The sequence below is a fragment of the Poecilia reticulata genome, chromosome 2 (assembly GCF_904066995.2).
Source record: "Poecilia reticulata chromosome 2, P_reticulata-male-v2, whole genome shotgun sequence".
Taxonomy (NCBI): Eukaryota; Metazoa; Chordata; class Actinopteri; order Cyprinodontiformes; family Poeciliidae; genus Poecilia; species Poecilia reticulata.
In genome coordinates, this window is record NC_088831.1 from 23,209,436 (window position 1) to 23,234,718 (window position 25,283).

The 25,283-nt window shown below is 38.5% G+C and overlaps 1 protein-coding gene across 1 annotated transcript; it reads right to left on the reverse strand.

Annotated features, from left to right (window-relative positions):
- Positions 1 to 6,498: 6,498 nt before the first annotated feature.
- cwc22 (CWC22 spliceosome associated protein) lies at positions 6,499 to 24,446 on the reverse strand. The gene is made up of 20 exons (XM_081600871.1): positions 24,344 to 24,446; positions 23,046 to 23,104; positions 22,756 to 22,964; positions 22,210 to 22,559; positions 21,114 to 21,368; positions 20,784 to 20,912; positions 20,452 to 20,620; positions 19,441 to 19,494; positions 19,187 to 19,322; positions 17,916 to 18,122; positions 17,776 to 17,838; positions 17,600 to 17,695; positions 16,963 to 17,044; positions 15,602 to 15,662; positions 10,640 to 10,717; positions 9,383 to 9,535; positions 9,154 to 9,281; positions 8,775 to 8,876; positions 8,456 to 8,634; positions 6,499 to 7,184 (listed from the first exon to the last, which is right to left on the reverse strand). Exons 2-20 carry the CDS (start codon positions 23,098 to 23,100, stop codon positions 6,709 to 6,711), a joined length of 2,982 nt encoding a protein of 993 aa, XP_081456997.1. The 5' UTR covers positions 23,101 to 23,104; positions 24,344 to 24,446; the 3' UTR covers positions 6,499 to 6,708.
- Positions 24,447 to 25,283: the final 837 nt, after the last annotated feature.

Genomic DNA, 25,283 nt, shown 5'->3' on the forward strand with positions numbered 1-25,283 from the left:
ATTTAGGAGACATCACAGAGAAAACTGTCTTTAGTATCAATAATAGAGCACTCTAGTTATGAAGATGCGTTTGGAAAATGTGTAATTTTGTTTGAAGGAGAGAAATTAAAAACTGGGATATTTTGTTCCTTTTCTGTTGCAGAGTCGAATCCTCAATTATCTGAATTATCTGCAGAAGAAAAATAGAAAGGTTATTAAAAATGTAACATCTTCCAATAAGGACCACAACGAACTATATTTTGTTTTTGGGTTTTTTTGCACAAAGTAAGGAAGCTTTTTTTTTTATTATTTATGAATGTTTAAGATTTTGATCTTTTTTGAAAAAAATATTTACCCGTCTTGCCAGTAAACATGTAACCAGCCTGCAACTTCTAAACTGAAAGCCATCAAATTCAACATGAAAAGTAGGTGCTTTAGCAACGAGTTTTAACATTAAAGTATTAAGTGAAGTGAATTATGGTAAAATTCCCCTTGTAAGTGTGAGTCAGAAGAAAACAGATTTCTCTTTAGAAACCAGGATTTCCCTGCAGATGGACTTACCAAGGTCCTTTTTAATGGATGTTTTTGTTGAAAACTGCTATAGGGAAACATGTAGAGGCAGAAAGTGTGACCTCAGGAAGTTGAATTTAAAGAAAACCCTTTGGAGTTTAGTTCACATGTAAAATCAGCAACGACAACTTAATTCCTAAAATATATCTCCTTCTATTCAGATATTTAATCTTGATTTGCTTTATCGTCACTGAGCTGGTTAATAATGAAATGTATACGGCATGTTAAGCTTGTAATGTATAATGGTTTCTTCAGGTCCGCTCTAATATAGATCACTACAGTAGATCCATTCTGCTGCAACATTGAATTTCTCTCTAATAGTGTTGAATTGAATTGATCCCAGTTATACACTTACTGAAAAGCTCACTGCGGGAAAATATCCTTTCAAAACTTGAATGAAAGGATTTATGAAATATTTAATTCAGATTTCTATCTCTGAGATAGACACAACATCTGTGTAAACTGAAGCAATAGTATCGTTGCCATTTTTTTTTTTAAAAGGGCTGTTTTGTTTCGTTTTTCTGAACAAAAATGAAAAAAGTCTTTAAAAATGACATTAGTTTGATGTTCAAATGATCTGATCATCTTAAAATGCTCACCTGAAAGCTGGAATGAAATATTTATGGACTCGGTTTCTCTAAAACCGTTGCATTATGTATGTTTTTTGTTCCCACTTTGTTTTAGATATATTTCATATAAAAATATTAAAGTATATTCTCTTTAACATTTGCTTTTACCTGCATGTGGCAGAGATGTTTCAAGCTTTTTTGAGCCTTACCTCAAAACAACGTGGCTCAAGAGAGAGAGGATCGACGTGAGCCGTGGTTATTATCCAGACCCTTGAAGTCGATACATGAACAGAGCGCTTTACCGTTCTGAGTCTGGAAGAATAAAGCTGCACCCAAAGGAGAGAAAGAAAGACAGTTTAATTATACCAGCAGTCAAGGAGCCACTAATGTTGTTCTTCAATGAAGATATTTCAGGTTGGGACACGTTACAAATCTGACTGGACAGCAGGAACGCTCGGCTTAATAGCACAACTGTTGCTGTCTGGGCGATAAGGAAATCTGAGCAAATTAAATCCAAGGAAAGTTTGTGACTTCACTGATAATATGACTTCAGTCTTTTATCCCTGTCTAAACTTTTTGAGGAATTGCTACAAAGTTTATTATTTGATCTTTTATCTGAGATTATCTTGGTGCCGGCCAGCCAGCTTGATTCTTCAGTGTCTTGTGGAAACGTCTTTCTGCGTCAACGCTCAGCAGCAAGAGAATAACAGCTCAAACAGCACTAGTAGTGTTGAGAAAACAAATATATCAAGTAAGCCTTGTGTTGTTGCTTGTGGTCTTCGTTGGGGTCAGAAGGAAGCAGACAGAAGGTGAGAAGAACCAGGTAGGTCTATCTTAGTCTGGCCATCACCTTCCTACTCAATTCCACTTGATTCTCATCTGCTTTCTCTCACTCCGTCTGATCTTTCTCCCATTGACTTGGATTCCTCCAGTAGAATTTCAACCTGTCCAGTCAGTGAACAGAAGGAGAAGTTGTGATCGACAGCATTGATTTTTTTATTTCTTTTTTGTGCTGTTTGAAAACAACGTACCAGGTAAGGAATGGTGATGAACTTGGTTAGCGATCGATGGGAAGGCTAACTTCTAATATCTCTGAGCAGAAAGACGAGCAGCACTGAACTAAAACAATATCAGCAGCACTTTAATTTGACTACACCAATTAATTACAATCATAATCATAAATTAATCAGTGTAAAACATATTATTTGACAGAGTTTACTGAGATTGCAGTAACAACAACTCTAAGCTTTAGCTTTAGCACTATTCCCAGTGACTGATCAAAACATACTTTGTTCTAATCAGTCACTGGGACTGATTCTGACATTACATAAAATGTCAGAATCATCTGTCTGAAAAACCGAATCCATAGTTCTCAAAAACTGTAATGTTAATACCAGCTAGTCTAGCATCCTTTAACGGAAGTGAACATTCCCGCTTTAAGGTCAAAGCGAGTGATAAGTCAAATTATTTCTTTTGAGGCAGTACAGAATGATGTGATGTCTTAAAAGAAGAATTTGAACGTTAAAATTAGCTTTTTTCTTAAGAAAAAAAAAGTATCTGGTAAGAAAATTTTAGCTGCTCGCCGATCAGGAAAAAAAAAAGTGTTTCTGCTTTGACTGTGATCTGTGTCTACAGGTCTGCACTCCAACACGCATCAGCACCGTTTCTGGTTCTCAAAGGAAAAATGCAATTTGCAAATCTGTGTGAAAGGACTACTAATGAGAGAGCACGCATGTGTTCAACACGCTGCTCCTCTTTACCCCCAGCTCATCAGGCATGTGATTTCTAAAAAACACATTAATTTACATCAGTGGATTTATCAGAGGCAGATTTGGCAAAAATCAAACTTCTACGTATCTCAGGTTGATTTATTTGTCCTACAGAGAATAGACTCCTCACTTTTCAATGTCCGTCAGGAAGCTCATTGCCAGACAGGCTCCACATTTCACGCTGAGGTGTTGATAGCAGCTCTTTTGGCTGCTTATTTATGAAAATCCACTTTATGCCAACCTGCATCGGTTTCCTCTCCTTAAGCCAAGCTCTGACCTCTTTTCTCTTTCTTTTTTTTTTCCTGTGACCCCTCGCTCTATCCTTCATGCGGCTGTTTATGTCGAGAAAGAAAATGAACCGTTTAACTAACGTCGCTTCAGTGAGGGGGCCGCCTGATTACACGATCACTAAAATAGATGTAGCATTTGCTGTGCTTCGTTCCTTACGCAACCGATTTGGCAGATGGGAGTTGAGGATTTTCAGAACATGTTTAATCACATCAGAATTACTCACTTATTTACATAAAGCTGTTATTTACTCAGTAATTTACCATTATGAGCTGGAAAGGATTACAAAAAATAATTTAAAAAAAGGTTGCAAGTCAGGTTTTTCCCTTAGTTTGGCTTTGAAGTTGGTATTATGTTATTTTATTTAGAAACCTATAAAGAACATATAATTTTTAATCTGGAAACATTTCTCATGTTGCTGCTCTGCTACATTTTATAATCAACAGGCCTCGTTAGTGACTGAAGCATCAACTATGTATTAATCCATGCCTAAAAGTAGTAAGGTGTGCAGCACAGATAACATGGAGTTGCCAGCTATTTTAGGGCTTCGCCTGATGTGTTTTTTATATAATTGCAATTTTTAAGTAGTTGTGCAGGAGAAGAAAAGTAAAGTCAGAAAGTGCTGGGAGACAGGCTTCCTGTAGGTTTGGTCTTTCTGATTATTATTATTTTTTGTTGTTTTTGGCAGAAAACACTAAATGAACACAGGGAATTTGAATCTGACCGTTTGCTTCCTCAGTAGTTAAAGAAATATATACAAGTTGGGATTTTTTAAATTAACATAACAAAAATCAAACTCAGACATACAGTGCAATGAGAAAAAGTATTTGCCACCTTAGAGATTTCTTGTCACACTTTTATGCTTCAGCTCATTGAACAAAATGTAACATGAGACAAAGACAACCGGAGTAAATACAATATGCAGGTTAAAATTCATGATTTAATTGGATTCTTTACTTAAACCTTTCTACTTTAAGTTAAATTTCACAAGCCCCAACAGTCTTGTAGATTTAGAAAATGAGTTGAAACGGAAATTGCCTGACATCGTGCCTCGATATAAAGGAGGCAGAGATCCAAAATAAAAGGTTTAAGGTTGTTAGTCAGATCTACCAAACAGAAATAAATCCGATGACGATGCCGGAGTTTCAGGTGTAAAACAATTAAAACTCTAATCATGTATGCAAAGTTCTGAGTTCCCAGTTTGCTTTACTTTACTCCTGTGTAGCTAAAGCTTTGGATCCTGCAAGAGTAAAAGGATTTGTGATTACTGAATCGGGCTGTGACATTTTTAACTGGCTGTGGAAAAAAGGAGTCCACTCCCAGCTCTCCTCCTCTCTATGCAGCATCTCTTCCATTGCAGAGCCTCCCTGTAGTTTCCCAGAATTCCTCACAGCTCACAGGTCCCCGTGGATCCGTTCCTGTGTTTGCTGTATAGTGGCAAACCAATCCCATCCTTCTGTTCCTGAGGACATGCAGCCAATCGCTGTGCGGCTCTGAAATGACCCACTTGTGCACACACACACACACGCACGCACGCACACGCACACACACACACACACACACACTCTTCTCCTGATCTCACCTTGAACATCAAGGTTGGGACAAAGATATATGTGAGAGAGGCACTGGCAACTGGAAGAGGCTCCTGTAGAACCAGTAAGAAAACGGAGAGAGATAAAAAACAGTGGCGACCTGATTCCAGTTTGGTGGGTTCTTCTCAGATTTAGACTCTAATCTTTTGTTTTGTGTGCACAAAATCGAGCCAATGAGAAAAATGTCATTTTAGAAGACAGAATAGAAGCCCGAGTCTGACCAACACTATAACTTGGTTTGTTTTTCCTTATTTACTCAATTCAGGTTTTGATGCCGACGGGCAATCGAAACAGGCATCTGCTCGGATTCAACGGAGAACATGACAAATAACCTGTCAAAAACTGTTTTTCATGACCGCCGCTGTGCAGATGACAAGCAACAGAGGTGTAGCCTTAATGAGGATGCAAAGGTCCTTGTATTTAGACTGACACCAAAGCTGCGCAAGCATTGTCACGTTAAATTACGTACTGAACAACAAGGATCTGCCGATGGCGTGAATGCGCCCCATGGACGATGCAAGGAGGAAGCCAGCTCAGAGAAAAACAGCAGTGTAGAACGGACCGAGTGATTTCAGTGTTTGTTGGCTCCAAATCCATGCTATGGTCACAGTATGAGGAATAAAGTGAATTTTTAATGTGATTATTGAACGGTATTGAGGACATCTTCACTACAAATTGCATAAATCCCCTTAATAAGTTATATCTTAGCAGGGGTAGAATCTGCAGAGGTGAGTCCTCAGTCTGAAAGGTTTCACCAGAATAATTTAGTAATTGTTCAGAGATTGGCGACACTTTCTGAGATGAAACGCTTCTGGGTGATAGAAAAATGCGTGTAGCTCTGACAGTTTTCTGTTTACGGAGCAGCTATTGAGTTTTTGAGTTCAGAAATGTGGAAAAAAAAGTTTAAAAAAAAGAGACATTTCAAAGTAAATAAACACCAACCATAACCATAATATCTGTTCTTAAAATTTTCAGTTCTTAAAATGAAGACGAGTCAATTGACAGAAACCTCTCCAAGGTGATGAAGGGAACATTCTGCTTTTCTGGACTTTGATGTTTGCTCTCTTGGATCCAACCTTTGCACCAACTGCATCTCCTGCTTTTAGGCATCAACCCAAGATCCGTTTCATCAAACATTTTTCCAAGGTCAAGCACCGTGGGCAACCAGCTGGACAACAGCTGTAACCACTTAGAAACGCTTCACAACTTAGAAAAAACCTGAGACTAATTTATCCCCAGAACACATTTACAACGCGCTGTAAAATGAAATCCAGAGATTTTCACTTTAAGTTGTGAATCATGTGTATAAAAGTCAGTCTCGACAAAAATCAGTGAAATGACACCCATTAATCATCAATTGACAACAGAAACAGCAGGCGGTCATGACTGCAGCTTTGGAGGAATCAAAACATAAAATGTAACAAAGCCTGCAACATCTCCATGACTCCATCAGTTCAGTTGAGAGTTGCTGGCACAACATGCAGCACTGATTTCAGGCAAACTTTTACACGGCTTGAAAATTGACATATTTCCATCTTACTGCGGTTAAAGCGAGGAACGGCCATATTGAAACGCGGAGTCTGCCTCACAAGTTGTTACTGGGGGTCGTGAGTCAGAGTTGCTCCCAGGATCCCAATGGGAAACTCAAATATGAGAGCATTCCAGTTGATTTTTCAGACGGTGAGAACAAATGTTGCTCCAATTAAAGAGTCAAAGAAATCTGAAACGAAATTAATCAAAAACATCTGCAGAAACTTTAATGTTTTGGTTTTTTTTCCCTGATTTTATAAACATCAAAAATCAACAATAGAAAACAGGCTGAAGGGGAAACAGAACGACGGGTCTGAGTTTATGACAGTATAAAGTCAGCAGGGGTAAAGAAGGATGACAGGAGAGGAGGAGGGCAGCTTCCCCTCATCTGCCAGTCATCAGTCCATCACTTCATCTCCTTCTCCTCTCCTCCCTCTCTCTGTTCCTGTCTCTGTTCTCTTTATTCCTCTCTCTATCCCTTTCTCTGTCTTTCTCCCTCTCTCTCTTGTCTTCATACTCTCTCTCTCTCCCTCGCCCACTGTCTCTGTCTCTCCCTCTGTCCCCTTCTCTTCCTCTGTCTCTTTCACCATCGTCATCTCTCTGCCTGTCCGCTTTTCGTCTCCGGCCCTCCTGCTCCTCCTCCTGCCGCTCCTCTTCCTCCGACCTGTCTTCACGCCTTCGTCCCCGGGCGTCCCCGCGCGCGCGCTCCTCCAAGTCACGCTCGCGCTCCCTCCTGTCCTCCTTCGCCTGCTTCTCGGCGTCATTGTCGCTCCTGCCTCCTTTTCGCCTCTTGTCCACTTTCTCCTTCTTCTTCTTGTCCTTTCCTTTCTTCTTCTTCTCTTCAACACGTCCCTTTCTCTTCTTCTTCTTGCGTTTGCTGTCAACATCTGGAAGACAAAACAAGGAGAGGAGTTATAACAGACTCTACCCAGGAATAAAAAGTTTAATGTGTAAATTTGGTAAGAAACATGGAAATGATGCAACTTTATTCTAAGAAACCAACATGCAAACCCAATTAAATGTGCTGCTCCTCACATGCATAACAACTGTAGCTTCGCTGCTACTGAACAAAGTCTACGGCTGCATATTGGACCTGACCAGCAGGATTTTATGTCTGCAATCAGGCTGCAGCGGCTTCTCAACCCATCCTCGTTCCGTAGAATCAGCTCTAAAAGTTTCTCTGTAGTCTGTTTAACCCAAAGGCTTTTTTAATGCGTTTCGCAGCCATGCAGGGAAGAGAAACTAATGACTCGGAAAACAAGTTCTCAGCTCTGCTGTCTTTTACAGCAGAAATGAAGCAGGGAAACAAAAGAGCTGAAGACTACAGACGATGCACCAGCCTGAAGAACAATAACTGTCAAATAAAAAATTTAAAAAAGTTTAAAAAGTTAGATCAATAAAGAAAAGTGTTGCTTTAGTGAAATATCTGTACAAAGATAACAAATAAACTGTTTAAATGCAAAGTTTTAATGGAGAGAAGAGGAAGAATCTACAGAGACAAGGATCTTCACATCTGCACTAAAATGTTAAATTCTATTAATAGTTTTTATTTCTGAATAATACGAATAGGTAAAACTCTGGTGGAGACTTCATATTTTAATAATCCAATTTTATTTAATTTAGAGGGCCTTAAAAAACAACTTCTACCTTCTGTCACACCCGCACACTTCATTTTACTTTAGTGGGATTTTATGAGTCAGGAACACATAATTGTGCAGCAGAAATACAACAGGAGTAAAAGAAATGTAAATTGTGACTTAAATTTGTGTTGTTTCCCATCAAATACATCCACTATCATCTTTTGCCAGGCAGATATGTTTATGTTAATCAGCAATGTTGCACTTTTTCATTTTCCAAAAACAGATTCAACATTAAAACAAAGTTTATTTGTAAAATACATTTGAAAACCAAGTTTCACTTCGTGTGAAGACTGTCAAATAAATCTATTGTAGTAAAAATACTTTAGGTTTGTGGCCGTGACATAAAAAAATATGCAGCATTTTATGAGGTATGAATTACTTTTCAGACACGGAGGAGTCGTTTTTACACTTTATGTAACCGCTGACCTCTACTAAACCGCAGCACCCATTAAAAGCAGGTTTGGAGGGGAGATGATGGCAGAAATCAACATCTGGAAACAAACTCCAGCCTGACGTACCTGAGTTGCTGCTGCTGCTGGAGGAGGAGTCAGAATCTGAATCGCTGGAGGAATCGGAGGAGGAAGACTCCGACGACGACGAGGACGATGATGAGGATGACGAGTCAGACGATTCTACTTCCTGGTTTTGAGTCATGATCATCTTTGGTGCGTTCTTCAGGTGTTCCCTCAACTCGTCGCTGAGAAAGAAAGTTTTGAAAGAAAAGGATTTACTCACTGATGGCAAAAATGATGCAAAACGATTAACGATCCCACGCACAGATAAAGTGACGCCGCGTCAGACATGAGAACCGGACTTCGGCGGGTTTATGTAACTTACGTCAAGCCTCCCAGTCCAATGGAGGTGAAGAAGTTGATGGCAAAGCGAGTGTTTCTCGGATTGTCACGAGGAAAAAGACCCTCAAAGAACGTTTGCAAGGTTCTGCAAAACAAATATATAATTTGGGTTATATTTGGCTATAATTGTATTCATATAATATATTTTCTGTAGCAAAAAAATTAAAGACGACGGTCATAAATTGTCAAGGAATTCATTCTCAGGTTTCTGAAACTGACCAACATCTGCCCTTAAAAAGGAAGTATTTATTAAAACAATGATGCATATATCATCGTAGTTTAATCTGCTTATCTCTAAAATTGGACAGAAACTATGTTCTTCTATTATGTGTGTGTGTGTGTGTGCGCGTGCGTGTTCGTACGGGTCTTTGAGCCGCTGGTTGAGTTTTGGGAGGCCCATGTAGGCGCAGAGCTCCTGAAACAGGATTTTCACAAAGATCCTGCTGGATGATGTTGTGGTCTCCTCGCTCATTCGGATACACTCCAACACCTGATCAGCATTCATTTAAAACAAAAAGAAAACGTCACTGCTGGTTCACTCAGACCAAGATGGACCATCTGACATGTGACGAAACCGGACTGTGTCCTTACACTCCACGGCACGGAGTCTGTGTAGAGCAGATGAGCGAACAGTCGGGCCACGTTCCTCAGTTTGTTGGTCTCCAGTCGGTGGATTGTGTCGTACTGCTCAGAAAATATGGCCTCAAAGCTCTCCATGTACTCCTTCTTCAACAGACAGAACCTCTGAAATTATACGGACAACACACAAACACACACACAGACAGACACACAAACACACACACAGCTTAATAAATGTCCAGGTTCTAATTTTTAATGCAAACATAATTGAGTCACATGCGTCTTAACCTGAAGTAATTATACAACAGTTTCCCAAAGAAAGTGTGAAACTGAAAGTTAGCATGTTAGCTATAAATGCTAACGTTAATAATATAGCTAAGAATGGCATACAAGCTGTTAGTTTAGCAGACTGTGTAAGCTACTGTAAGCTAGCATGCTATTCATAGCATGTTAGCTAAGTTGCATATTAGCTTAGGTAAAAATATTGCCAAAACTGTTCCCCGTTTTCTTTCTTTTCTTGGAAGAAAATAGCAGGAAGAAGAGGGAAAAATAAAAATTACCTAATTTTATCATGACAGATCACTTTTCCATTGTTAGCCAGAATGCTAATGTTAGCTCAAGTTATTAGTAGAACCAATATTGGCACATAATATGTTATAAGAATTCCAGCTAACAGTGCATACTTTTAATTGTCCATCTTCTTTTGGGAAATAATAGACTTTGCATTCATTTTCACATTAAAGTTAGTCGTTTTCCTTTCTTTAGCTACGTCGTTCAAAACTGTGCAACAATTAATGTCAATGGACTTAACCTTCTAGGCTTTTTCAGTGTTTCTGCCATGTTCTCTTATGTGCCAAAGAATATGCAGACCGTTCACCTTCAGAAGAAAGTGTCTGCTTTCACTTTAGCTTCTTATGCCTCTGTTTTAACCCTTAGATTTAACTCCTGTAATTCATTAATTACATGATTAATTTACTGCCTGTACTCCATCACTTTAATGCATTTTTTCACCAATATTCTTCAACAAGAGCTTCTGCCTTAGCTCAGCTTTTTGTTATGATCAGCACATACTGGCAAATAGTATTTTCACCAGATTTACAAAATAAATGCAAATTATCCCAGCTTATTGTATCGCACAAGCATAATTTCTCAATAAAATGAACTTAATGCAACAACAGAAAAAGGCTAGTTTTTCAATCAAACAACCCCTCATCACCTTTAACGACTTTAAGTGTATTAATATCAGAGCGTGGTGATTGTGCGCCTCACCCCTGCAAGCAGACCGAAGAACTTCTCGTAGGTCCTCTGCTGAGCACAGCAGTCCAGAATCATGTTACACAGCTCCTTCTGTTCACACAAACACAAAAAACATCGTTGATACGAGCAAATATGCTTCGGTCACCCTTGCATAGTCAAAGTAGTTTCACAACAAAATGAATAAATATTGTCAATGTCTGATCAAGTCATTCACATAGCAAATTCAACAAGAACAAGTGTTGAAGTCAGTTTTACTTTAGATGAAAGAATCAGGCTTTTTATTGGATTTCAAGAAACATACAAGTTTACCTCATAAAATATATATATATATATATATTTTTTTTAAGAATTATGTAGGGAATACGTTTTACATTTTAAAGAAACTAAGAATGAAATAAAGCAACAATGCTTGATCTTTGTCTAATAAATTTACATCGTAATTTGACATCCGGTGAGTTTCATACATTTTTCTCTCCATCTCTCAATACTGGTTCCCCAAATTCTTACGGTTTGCTCCGAAAACCGTGCGATCCAAAAAGAACATAAATACATAAATCAATTCAAAATGTTCTTGATTTATTATGAAAGACCAACACAAAGTAGTTAACTCTGAATAACTGTTTGCTATTAGTCAGTAATAGTTATTGAATGAAATTATAAAAACTTTTAGAAAGTACTGTAAGTGCTTATGGAGTCTCAAACTCCAGTCCACAAAGGCCGAAGATATCTTACAACTTTTAGACGTGTCCCTTGCCCTACATACTTGTATTAAATGGCTGAAATGCCTCACCAGCATGCAGTCATGCTCTACAACGCTCTGCTAATGAGATAATATTGGAGCCAGGTGTGCTGAAGCAGAAAGACATCTGAAAGTTGTGGGACATCGGCCCTTGAGTACTGGAGTTTGAGGCCCCTGGCTTAGAGTGCAGGAACTGCAGAAACATGGTTTCTTTAGACAATCTGCCATGAACTGATCAAACAGATGTGGTTTTATTGCTTTACTACTGAAATGTCCTGGAACGAAGGTCGACCAATTTATCTTGGTTATATATATATATATATATATATATATATATATATAACTGGATTCTGATCTTTAGCTTCTTAAAACTTCTAAACCCAAAGCAGAAAGAGAGAGAGAGAGAGAGAGAGAGAGAGAGTGTTTATGCAGCAATGTCAACTAGACAAAGCAGTTATGCTGTAATTTTCACAGGAGTATTAACCAGCTGGCTGGCTGTGATGTGATTCTGCGATAATAGCCTTCTCATCGGCAACATCTGTCCCACACATAGTTATATCTGCCAAAGGTTGGCTCCCCACTTCTGAGCGCTGCTGCAAGGATAGCTGCGTGATTTCAGTTGTGTGAATCCAAAGCAGGTAGTTAAATGTGTAATTAAAATTCTGCTGGGAGCTGGCAAAAACGGTGTCTGACTAGAGCTGTCCTACGCGTCACATGAGGATTCATCAGCTGCCTGTTTGAGCCGAGTGGGTTAAAGGAGACGCGTTGGTTTTTCTTGACTTCGACCTGACAGCTTCAATAGCAGCAGAGTTCTGGTGCGGTAGACACTTGAGCGGGCACGGCGGCGTGAGGCGTCAGGAGCGGGCAGTGCGTGTCGGTGGACAAGCGTCTTCAAAACTGTGTCGCAGCTGCTGTGAGTGATTCAGCCTTGATGATGAGTGACAAGGCCAACAGCCCCGACCTCTCTTAAAAGCACGCGGCGTTCGTGTCTGAATGTTTGTGAGGAGAGTCGCTGCAGAGCACAGCAGGTGTTTGCTCGAGTTCAAACACATTCTTGTATAAAACAAAGTCTGAGATAGTAAAGACGCGTCTGAGGGGGCGGCTGTCGGAGAAGAGGACGAAAAAACACCCAGCATGATGTTCATTCCTCTCTGCTGTCAGAAAACAATCAATCCAGGGTTCGGAACATGCAGGATTAACCGATTCAAGACAGGATTTGAACCGTAAAGTGCTAAATAAACAGCACGTTATGCATCATGTGGTTTATTGTGATAAATAAAAGGTGAAGACCGTTCCTGCCTTCTAAGACGTCATTGCAAGTAGAGGCACGCCGATAACGCCAAGTTACAAAACATATTTTTTGGAAGTTTATGTTTTTCAGCTGAATTAGGGCTGTTTTGCACAGCTGAATCCAAAAATGACCCCCATTTTTCCTCATTCAGGTCAGGTTTTTATTCTAATTTATTTAGAGAAATCCAATCTTCTGACTAAATAGATGACATTTTTGTCACATTATCAGTTCATTTTCGTTAATATTTGTCACACAAAAAAGGTTTTAGGAGAAAAAAAAGTTTTCTGACAGTCTATTAATTAAATGTTACAAACTTTGCTTTATGTATATTGAACATTATGTCTTCATTGTGTAAAATTCTCAATCTCTTTTCTGTCCTGATGGAGTCTCTCCTCTCATTGATCAGTTTATCAGGAAACTAATCCAGATGCGAGAACAAGTCATGCATTTTGATGCTCATGTTGCATCCATAGTTCAGAAAGTTGACCTGACTGTGATTTTTGGATTCAGCACATCAAAATTACCCTAAAACACAGTTAAAAAACGCCAATGTAATCAGCCCCCACTTCCTTAATTTTGTGACAACGATTGGACAATATTTGCGTAAAAAGCCGATCTTATCCACCAATCTTATCTACTGCTGCCAAACAGGTGTAAAAATCAGCCAATGTTCCTTTTTGCTCTGCCATGACAGAGGGCTGATTGACAGAGCCGCCCACGTCTGCACGTGCGGGTTAAGAATAGTCACCTCATTGTTGCCAACTTAGCAACTTTGTCACGGGGATTAAAATCTTCACCTCTGATGCTGATTTTTCCCACTTAGACTTATATAAACAAACACAGTCACATTTTTACATCGTCAATCGTTTTCAATTCATAATTAAGATATTATGAAGTAAAAAAAAAAGCTAAAAGGTATTCTAGTTTGATTACTTTTCAAGACGAAAGCTTTTGGCCACAGTTTTCACTTTAGACCATTTCTAGAAGAGAATTAGTCTAAAACCAATTACCATTACACCTGAGACAACAAATTTAACCATTTTTAAACACTTTAAACCAGGGGTGTCAAACTCATTTTTGTTTTGGGTCAAAACAAGATCATGAATGGTCTTAAAGGGCCAGTTGTTGTTTGTGGTACCAACTTGGACTCTAAATGCGACTTTTTATTACTCACTGTATAGATTGTGGACTATAGTCTGGCATCAATTAAAGCTGAGGCAGCTGTTTAGTACAAGTAAGAAAGTTTTTGACAGTTTTTGAGAAAAATCTGTAATAAACTCCCAATTGCTAGCACAACTTGTTGATTTCTCACGCAAAATCAACAAATCAGTCCCTAAATTACATAATGTAGCAGTAAATAGATAAAAACTGCATTCATTTAACTGATAATATATTTAATCACACTTAGTGTTTAGTTTAGTATCCAGAGGGCCACATAAAAACCTATGGAGGGCCGAATTTGGCCCACGGGCCTCGAGTTTTACACATGCTTTAAACCAAATCCAACTGTCTAGAAAAAAAGACAGCATTTATGTCTAAAGCCCATCAACACACAAGTTTATCCTCACAATTACACAGACAGACACACACAACTGACTGGCAACTATCAACATCTAAACTCTATTATCATCATTAATGTGACCTGAGGGAGGGAGGGGGGCGCACGCACGCACACACACACACACACACACACACACACACACACAGATGAAGCTGCAGACACAAAGGATGGTAAGTTATGTGACTGAGGAGTCCATTAAAATGTTAATCCCTTTTTGGGGGGGAGTTTTAACAACTGGTCACAAAAGGAGGTCAAACTATTAGCTGAAGAAGCTACATAAAATATTGTTGTGAAACATAGAGAGGCATTTAGCTGTGATAAGAAATGATAAATCTGTCTGTATATATATATATATATATATATATATATATATATATATATATATATATATATATATATATATATATCGATCAGAAGGACAGAAGATTTCACACTGCATTGAGTAAAATAATGTATGGTGAATTTTTAATAAAACTTGCATCTTATTTTAAGCTAAAACTAAGAAATGATTTTGAATGTGATAACAGAATATTCAAAATAAAATAAAAAAAAATTACAGAACATGGCCTTTGATTTAAGTATTTAAAAGACTGAAGCCTCAGACGGTAAGATGTCAAACAGCGCTGTGGCATCATTCATCCTCTAAGTCTGCTGATGTGAAGAGAATGTCAAGTAATAAAGGAAAGCATGGAGACAGATAATGTAGCTATGATATTTAGCAGTTCTCTGAGCAATTGTTTTGACAGGAACGTGAAAGAAAAGATCAAATAAAGTCCTGTTCCTTAGATTCAGTTAAACTCATGCTGATTGGTTGACAGCTAAAGCAAAAAGAAACCAATTTAGCTTCATTTCTAGGGTGTCAAACCCCTGTACAAAACCTTTTTACACAAATAATGGGCATAATTAACATCAATTAAGCAGGGATGGAAGTAGGGCAACCAGCTCTGATCACCACAAGCCAGTGTGTCCTGCATGATTTAGACTGATCCCTGCTCCAACACGGTGACTTTACCTCCCCAGCATGTCATGAAGTTCAATACAAACCTGGTAATAAGCCATTTATTTGATTTAGCTGAGCTGAACCTGTTGAGGGCATGATTTGGCCCTTGAGACAAAAGCTTGGGTGCAACAAAAACAATGGAGCGTGAGCGCGTCGGCAATGTCACAACGTCTTTTAGTGAGCATAAAAACACGAAACCCTTTGGGAATATCTTTGCTGCCTGATCAAAGGATGAGCTGCGTGCCGCAACTATCAGATTTTTATTTATTTATTTATTTTTAATGAACCAAGTATCAATGATTACCGCTTTATGTTTGTCTTTCACATAAATGCAGAGAAGATTTTGAAAGGTGTATGATGCCTTTCTCTGTTCACAGACTTACTGTTTGGCTGTCAGGAAAGTCCATCTTGATCAGTTTGTGGGCACATTCCTCAAAGTCCAAGCTGCAAAAATAACAAACATATAAACCAAACATATATATTGACAACTGCAAATGTGTCAATAATGGAACTCCATAGCTATTTCCTCTTTATCTCATTATAACCCGTCAGATCTTCTTTGGGGAAACCATGGCAACTGCACAGGCTAGCATGTTTAGGGCCACCTCTGCGAGGATATTTATTAAGGAGATGACATTCAAAACACCAATCATTACAGCATTATAGAAGCACGTCTGGAAGCAAGAACGCTCCTAAACTCTCTATCTTCAGTCGTCTTATATTAAAACTGTCTCTCACAAAAACAGCCTCTCTCTCTCTCAGCCTTAAATAACCGTCCAACTCAATCAAATATAGCAGGAGCTGTGAGTAACTGCCAACACCCAGAGACAAAACTGAGTCACCGACTGTGCCAATGAGCATCTCTGAGGCAGGGTGAGTGTGTGCATGTGTGTGAGTGTGTGTGTGTAGTTGTTTAGCTGTTCTGTTCAGGACATTCTCTGGCATATTTATCAACGTTTTGAAGACAGGTGGGACTTATGGGGGCCAAAGCCCAGGCCTAATGCAGTGGACTCCCCTGTTTATTTAGGGTTAAATGCAGTTTCTAAAATGAATGAAAGCGACATGAACTAAAAATGAAATCACTGATGTTTTTCATACCAGACCAGATTTTTTATTACAAATGACAGAAAATATTTTTTCAATAGTGGCTTCTATTTCAATCAACCCCTCTGTGAGTTGTATAATGTTGTATTAGGGCTTGGCTATGAGAATTTTTGTTTAATGATGAGAATATAGTCATAATATTACCAAAAAAAGAACATTTTAAAATTATGTTAAAAACAAAAAAGTAATTTTAATGTAAAAAAATAGCTTGGATAGTTACATTTTTTGGTTATTTTTGTGTTGGCAGTTCTTATAAAATTATAACCTCATCCTCTTAATACCTGTATTAGATATGCTTTAATCCGGTAGTATTTATTGATTTACTCTCACATTATTTTGACTTTGTTGCATTATGACTTTATTCTCGTTTTACCATGACTGTAATATTTGTGTAATATTGTGACTTTATTCTTGTAAAAAAATTTTTTTGCCTTATCCTTATATTCTGTGAATTTAAATTAATAGAATCTGTAAAAAAAACTTTTGGCATGCTGACATCACTCTGAACTATGGCCACTGTTGGAAAAAAAAATCCAGATTTTCCAAATATTAAATTTTCAAAAAACAAAAATTTGACTAATTATTCAAATATATTTATTGCCCAACTGTAGAAGAAATATGAAGCTGTGTTTGTGTGTACCTGGACTGAATAGCGAGGTAAATGGTTCTTCTAAAAGCGACGAGGTTGACTTCTGTCTTGTCAAAGATGGTGACCTTCTCATCTGAAAGAGAGAGAAAGAGAAAGAGAGAGAGACAGAGAGCAAGAGAGAGAGAGTGCAGTTTGACTAGTTGGTAAATGATTTTTACTCAATGCTTATCACACACTTATGTTGTAAACATCCCAAATGTATTCAAATTTAATAACATACAAACTTCTAATCAGCTAATAATTCTTCACTGGTTGAGACCAAAAAGCTTCTTATGATAAGGACCAAAAAAGTTTGTTTTTTTCCCCAACAAACCAGATCAAATTATTTTCTAGAGAAACATTCACAAAAAGCTACAAAGTAATTTTTTTTCCTGATTGGATACAAAAACTACTGAATTTAATTTTTTTTTTTTTACACAAACGTTGAAGCCATGTCCTCATTAAATTTTCTTTTCTAAGCCATTTTCCTTTAAATATGGAGTTTAAAACTGCAGACGCCTAAATCCTAAACCCAAAAATATAACAATGACTAGAACAAAATAATTTAAAGCTCTTATCTATATCATTTCAATATTGTTAGGATAGCCTTTAATTAAAAATGGCAGTGACTTCTCTTCGTTAATCTTACCTTCTCCCGCTTCCTCGTTCTCGTCCTCCTCCTCATCTTCGTCGTCGCTGCCATCCCCCTCCTCTCCTGAATCGCTGCTGCCTTCATCCAGGATGTCTGACAGAAGAACACAGCTGATTAGTCAAACTGCGGCAGAGGCCACTGTGAACTGGACTCAAACTGAAGGGCGTTCTCACCTCTCTTGATGGTTTTGTATTTCTCCTCGTTCTCTAGGAAGTCTGGGTCCAACTTGAACACGTCTATGTGAACACACAAACACCGATAATGTTTACACACACACACATCTAGATGAAGCCATCCTTTCTCTGCATCTTACTGAGGATATCCTCTGGGTTGTACTCGTCATCCAGCGGCAGCATGTGGGTGAACTGGTCGTCCTCGTCCACCAGGTCCAGGCCTTCAGGGATGACGGGGTGATCTTTGAAACCGTCTTTCCTGATGGCAAACATTACCTCGATCATGTACTGGACCCTTTTGTCAATGGACGATTCGTGGAGGATATTCCTGAGACGCTCAAATATGGCTGCAAGAAAGAAAGGGAGACGTTTTCAGTTTAAATATTCAGCAGGTTTTAAGATTAAAACTCTGCAATTGAAAGCAGAAATGGACAGATGACAGGATCCCTATACATTTTTCCATGTAAAAATTCCATATTGTTCCCAGACTTCCTAGTCGGTTGAGTTCACATTAAAACGTAAGATAATCTCGTGCCTATACATTTATAGGGAATATTTCTACAACTTGCTGCCCTTAAGTAATTAATCTGCAAAAACTTGAAGGAAGGAGGATCAAAAGGAGAGAAAGAAAGGAAGTGGACAAGGAAGGATGGAGGCAGGGCTGAAAAAACACAATAAAGAGGGACTTTTAAAGAAAAGAAGGACACAAAGAAGGAATTATTGAAAGAAGGATGGAGACAAAAAGGACAAAACAAATATGGCATGTGCAAGGACAAGGAGGAGGAGGAAAGGATACAAGAATGGAAGAAAAAAGGCACAGAAAGGATAGACGGCAAGGAAAAGACAGGAGAAAGGAAAAAAGTATGTAAGGAAAGATATGAGAAGGAAAAGGAACGGATGAATGGACGTTTGAAAAAACAAAGGGAGGACACAGCTTTCAGAGAACAAGGAGAGATAAAGAAAAAAAAGTTTGGAAACAGAAACATTTCCCAATCTGCTTTTAGCCATTGATGATAGATTTTAGATCTGAAAAGTAGTGAAAAAATGAAATTCCTGACTTTTCCAGACCTTGCGATAATGGAAAAACAAATGGATGGAAGGATGGGTGGACAAATGGACCGATTATTGAATGCATGTTGAACAAAAGGATAGACGGAAGATAATAAAACAGACGGATCAACGGCTTATCAACAACAGAACAACAATTAAAGCCTGAAAACGCAAATACTTCCAGACTATTTTCTTTTTACTTATCCGGGCCTGGAAAACACCTGAATCAGCTTGCATGTTATTCTGCGCTGTGTTGGAACCCTGGTACATCTAAACCAGGGTTTAGATGGTACATCTAGATGTACCATCGTATCATCTTTAAGCAGATGATACGACGTCAACAGCTGCTGATGGAGTGTACCATTGATTCCACGGGGTGAGACCTCGGTCAGCTTGAGTCCACACTCCTTGAGGAAAGAGATGGCAACCTCCACGCTGTCGTCAGTCGGACGCTCCAGCAGCAGAGTGAGCATCTCCAAACACAAAACCTCGTGGGCCTGAGGGAGGAGCAGAGTGAGAGATGCAACACGAACTCACACACACACACAAACGACCACATTTGGACGTCGATACTCGAACTGCATGACAGCACAGGAAGGAGAAATCAGGACCTACCACGTTCTGGTTGATGAGATGAGCCACGAACTTTGAGGCCGTCAGGCACTGTTGCTGTAGGAAGACGCTTTAATGAACAACTTTTTCCAAAACCATTAAACATTACAAAGCATTAAGTTTTACAATGAGAGCGAAAAGCGTTCCTCTGCTGAATTATCTCCTTTAAAGAGGGAACAGATTGTACAAATTTCGACAGCAGCACATGGAAACACATTCTGGGTTATGTTTAAAAGCTTCCTCCTCTGCCAGCTATGTCTCTCATTTAGCTCCAGATCCTTCTCCGCTCAGTAATTTGGACTCGCATCGCCTCCACCTGTTCATGTTGGAAAACTTCCACCTCTGGGAACAAAGGTGAATCTGTCACATTCAAACTGCTCATTCACTCGAAAACCACTTCTCTGAAAGGACACGTTTGCTATCTTTAGGCCTCTGAATGAATTCACCTGAAAGAGCATTTAAACTAGACACCAACTGAATAAAACATTACTGAGAAGGGTCACAAGTAGGGCTGCAAATGACTATCATTTTAATTACTGATTAACCAATCGATTTTTTTAAATGAATACTTTAAGACAGTAAAAGGTGCTTAATATGAGATTTTTTTTTCTCAGACTTTGAAGCAGGTGAAGCTAAAACAGCCATTTGATGCCCTCTGGATAGAACAGATTTGAAGGAAAAGGGATTGTTTATTCATCTTCAATGCAAAATATATGTATATTTTTTGTGCAGTTTTGGTTTAATATCTGCAAAGAAATTAAACCAAATTACTATTTCGATTACTAAATCGATTAATCGATTACTAAACCGATTAATCACAATTAATTTGATTAATCGTTTCAGTCCTACAGGGATCACAAGTAGGGGAAGCCACTAAAGATCATCACTACATTTAAGCATGCAATTTAAAAACCCAAAATTTCCAAAAACGTTTATTACTTCCCCACAAAAGATTTTTTTTAAAAGCCAGAAATATAATAGGTTATTATTCCTTGAAGCCTGACTGACGGGTACCTTGAGGTTGCGCCGGTAGCTCCTCCTGAAGCTCAAGACGAGGCGTTTAAGGATCAGCTCGCCGATCTGTGGGAACTTTGAGTTGATGATGGCCACGACGGAAGCGTACACATGAGTGAAGATGGGCGAAGCTGCTTGGGCCTGCAGCACTGACCGAGCCAGAAGGCCCCTAGCAGACAGACGGAGGAGCAGCCGAAAAGTTACAGCATACAAACGACAAACCTCTTTCTGCTTCTTATCACATCATCAGCTGTTCTACACCTAGGAAATATTTGGAAAATTAAAAAAATAAACCAGAATTTGCATTAGTGTACAATTAAATAATTGCTCACCTTCCCCTGACGACGTTTTCCTGCAGCAGCTCCTGGATGATGTTCACAATGTTGGACACGTTGACTTTGTTGATCAAACCGTTGATGGACTTCTTCAGAGCCTCCCAGCTCATCCTCTGATAGGCCAGGCTGTGCAAAAGGGCGGGGCATCAGTGATTATGCAATGTCAACGGTTAGAGATAATTGATGCCAGCAGCAGTCTGCCGTTCAACTTGATTCAACAAACTTTGAAACAAAAGTACCACAAGACAAACAGTAAAAGAGGTTTGTAGTTTTTTTGTCAGACTAATCAACAATCAGGAGGTGTAAGAGGAACAAACCCAATCTTACCTGCTCTTGTCTGTGATCTGCTGTTGCATCATGCGCAGTTTGGCCGGCGGGATGTAAGCACCGCCGGTCCTCGTCAGGATCGGGTCCAGCTCCTCTTTCTTCTTCTTGACCGGTGGCTCTTCGCCGGCGGCTGGCTCCTTGTCCGCTGGAGGGGAGCCAGAGCGGCCCCGCCTCCTGCGTTCTGAGTCTTCATCTCTGTTGGCTCGCCGATCAAAACGTCTGTCCCTGTCGTCGCGTCGGTCGTCGTAGCGATCTCTGAACGCAGATGAAAGGAGGAGTTTTTAGGTTATTTTAAAAAGGCAGAGACGCAAACTGGAACCTTACTTGGTGCTTTTGAAATGTTCTTTTTGCAAATTGCAGAGGAACATAGCACACTACTGGAGCATGTTTCTCACCAGAAACGGTGAACTTCACTTAGACTGACTGGTTTTCTGGAACAGAATGAGCTATAGTAGGTTTAGCTGGTTTTATCTGTTGCAAAAACACATTTCAATGTTTGACTCAATCATCTGGTTGTTGATCTGAGATGAAGATGAAAACGCTAAAAGTGGTCATCCTCCTATTTTCTATCTGCTGAGCCACTGACATCGAAGCAAATGCTCAGCATGATGCTGCCATCACCGAGACTAGTGGCACAGTGCGCTTAGGTTTCAAAGTCTCACCTAGATCTTCAGGTTAAGGTTTGACCTTTATTCATTTATAATATTACAACTCCCAAGAAACAGGACTGATACAACAGAGACATCAAAATCTAAAAAATGTCCTTCATTACAGTGACGTGTGTACGTAAACCTTTGACTAGGACTGGTAGCAAATATGCTACAAGCATCAAGAAATTACAGATTCTAGCTTTAAAAAGACATATTTCGCAGATTATTTACTTAGGTCATGTAGTGTTAATATTGTAATAAGTTAATTACACACATAATTTAGATTTTAAGCATGTCATCATGACACAATAATCTCAAAAAAAAATTCCACACCTTCTTGTAAGAGAGATAATAATGTTTTGTTTTATGTTTTGTTGATAGGATTTTGCCAAAGTTGATTGTCATGTTTATAAGTCTGACTGGTACTCTGTGTCTCTGTGTCTTACCGAGTGTAGCGTCTCCTGTCGAAGCGGTCTCTGTTCCGGTCTCTTTCTCTGGATCTGGAACGATCCCGTCCTCTTGACCTGGATCTGTCTCGCCCCTTAGACCTGGATCTTTCCCGTCCTCTTGATCTAGACCGTGATCTTCCCCATTCTCTGGATCTGGACCTTCTTTGTTCCCTGGATCTGGATCTATCCTCTCGGCTTGATCTGGAACCCGACCTTTCATATCCCTTAGACTTCGATCCGTCTCTCTCTCTGGATTTGGATCGGTTGTTTTCTTTGGACTCGGATCCGTCTTCTTCCCTGGACCGTTTACTCTCTCTAGATGAGGATCTGTCGCGCTCTTTGGACCTCTTTGGAGAAAATCAACATTTAAGTACCATTTCTTCTAACTGGTCAAATAAATCAGAACAATCTAACAGCAGGATGAAATTGAATTACCCTGAGAACATCAGACAAGCAGAAAAACATGCTGCTTTATAAAAAAATGCACTGTGACAAACTTTTAACTTTCTAGCTCATACTGTGGGAAGCTGAAAGTCATCTTACTGGTATTTGTGCCACACTGCTCCTAATCTTCACTAGAGCTCTTTGATGTTCATCATCATCATCACTGCTGCTGCCGTCTGAGCTGCTTGCGGAGGAGCTCTTGGATCTGTTACTGCCCTCTGGAGAGGATTCCTTCTTAGAGCTTCTCTCCCTTGCATTAGCTGGCTGAGGCCCCTGTGCTCCTGGACTGGACTCATCATCTGAAGGTCCTACACACACAGAGAAAGAGCAACACATTTGTTAGATATATAAACTACTGGAAATAAAGGAGACCAAGAAGTAAATGTTACCATTTCTCTCTCTTTGTTTAGGACTGGAGCTTTCACTTCTGACTGGAGAATCCATCCCTCTAGAAATAATAATAAAACAAAGGAACAAATTGAGTGAACACAAAGATTCTGATGAGAACAGCACATTTTGATAATCAGTAACTTCAGATTTTGGTTTACAGTGACGCCTGTCACAATAAACAATTACCAGTACTCCATTAATCACACGATGAATTAAAAGGAGCTCAATAGTTTCCATTCGGATGATAAACATTTCTTAAAGGGCAATTTTGTTTACAGAGACATCATGATACATTTTTATTGATGTCTTCGGTTGTGTTTTGTTTAATTATTTCCGTTTTATGTAATTTTTTTTGTTGCTGTTTACTTTTATTTTGGGTATTTAAAATATCTTCTGGTTCCATTGTTAAGTGTTATTTGCGAAATTAAAGTGTATTGGCTTGTGAGAGGAAAAATAAAATCATGTTATTATGCCATTATCATAATAATGTTATTATTAATCATAATAACATGATTATTATGATAATGGCATACTTGACAGTTTTGGAATAATTTAAGGGGAAAACAGTTCACTTTTTTGTTTTTTCAGAACTGGACACTTGACTACTACACTCCATAAGCTCCATTGTTAGATTTTTTAAAATTGTTTTTAAGCAATTTAGAACTGATTTGATCTTTAAAATTTCCCTCCTAAGTAATCCAGGTACTCGGCAGCCAAAGATCTAACTACTAATAGTTGGACACTCAAAAGCATTAAAATTAATCTGCTTAGACACACGGAAACATTCAGGTGACAGTGAAAAACACTGATCACTGACATTGGTTATATTTTATATTTAATTTATCGCATCACGTACTTTGGTTTCTCGTTTAATTTTAATCTTATTAAAATAGCCAATTAGAGATACATTATACTACTCAGAATTCCAGTTTTTTTTTTTTTGGCATGTTAAGAAAATTTGCCTAAAGCTGAAGAACAAGGCCAGAAAAGAGACCGGAAATCCATAAATAAGCTTATACACATATGTAATTTGTGAACTAGGGTTACTGTTGGTGACCTACTTAAGCAACAACAACATCAGTACCTAAATAAATAATCCCAGAAGACGGGAATTGTTTTATCCTCATGTATATTTGTGTGAGCTAATGCTAGCTTCTACGCTAACTCTACCCGATTTGTAAAAACAAGCTAAAGTAGCGCTAGCATAAAATTCTGCGGTTGAAACCCGTTTATCCTCTGTCTCTGGTTAAACACTAATACTTTACTTAAAGTTTAAAGTCTCTAAATAATGTCTTACCGTTGCCGTTTTGAGACGTATTTAAATCAGTGTCGTTTTGTGGCGGAAAACGTTGCGCTGTAAACAGCAACCTCTTCCGGGTTAAAAACTGCTTCCGGATTTCACATTAAAAGTTTCCAAGAAACAAAATATTTTTGGAGATGCAGCGATTTGTACTTGAAATATTGAGCCAAGTAAAGCAAATTGTGGAAAAGGAATGAAAAATAAATAAATGTAAAGAAATATAAATTTAAGAGTTGACGTGTTAAAAAAACTATAAATGTCAGACAAAGATAATGTGAGTAGTGAGTGTAAAATTAGCTCATAAATTGGGAAAAGAGAAGGATAAATACGAGTTGTATTAACATTTTATACAACTAGCATGTATTAAGCATTATGATAAAACAAAAACGACTAAGCTTAATTCATTTATATAAAATGCATACAATACCAAACTAAAAGACGCCATACACCTAGAAAGCTAATGGCTTTTGAGACAGGCATTGTTTCAAAGAAAAAATATATAATGTATTGAGTATTTGTTTTATTAAAATATGCCATGTTGATAAAGATCCATATATTTCTCAGTAATACATTTTTTCACAGCAATCAAATCTCTTATGCATGTACCCAAACATGCATACTGGAGAACATACAGAGACCCTGGACAGGTTTAAAGCTCAGTCTTGGCTATTTTACCTTAAAAGTTAAAATATTTAATCTTAATATTTTCCAATTGAAATTAGTTCAAAAAACACCTTGCAATCTTTACAGGTGAACTATTGCCCAAACTTTCTACTTGAAACATACAATTTTAGACTATTACAAGATGTTGCAGCTTTCAGTTCAATTATTTCTTCTTTGTCTTTTTACTTGCGACTAACCAGTTTGAATTCTTACTTAGATTTTAACAGGTTTCTGTTAAAATTTAAATTGGTTTAATACTTCTGCTCATTTTAAC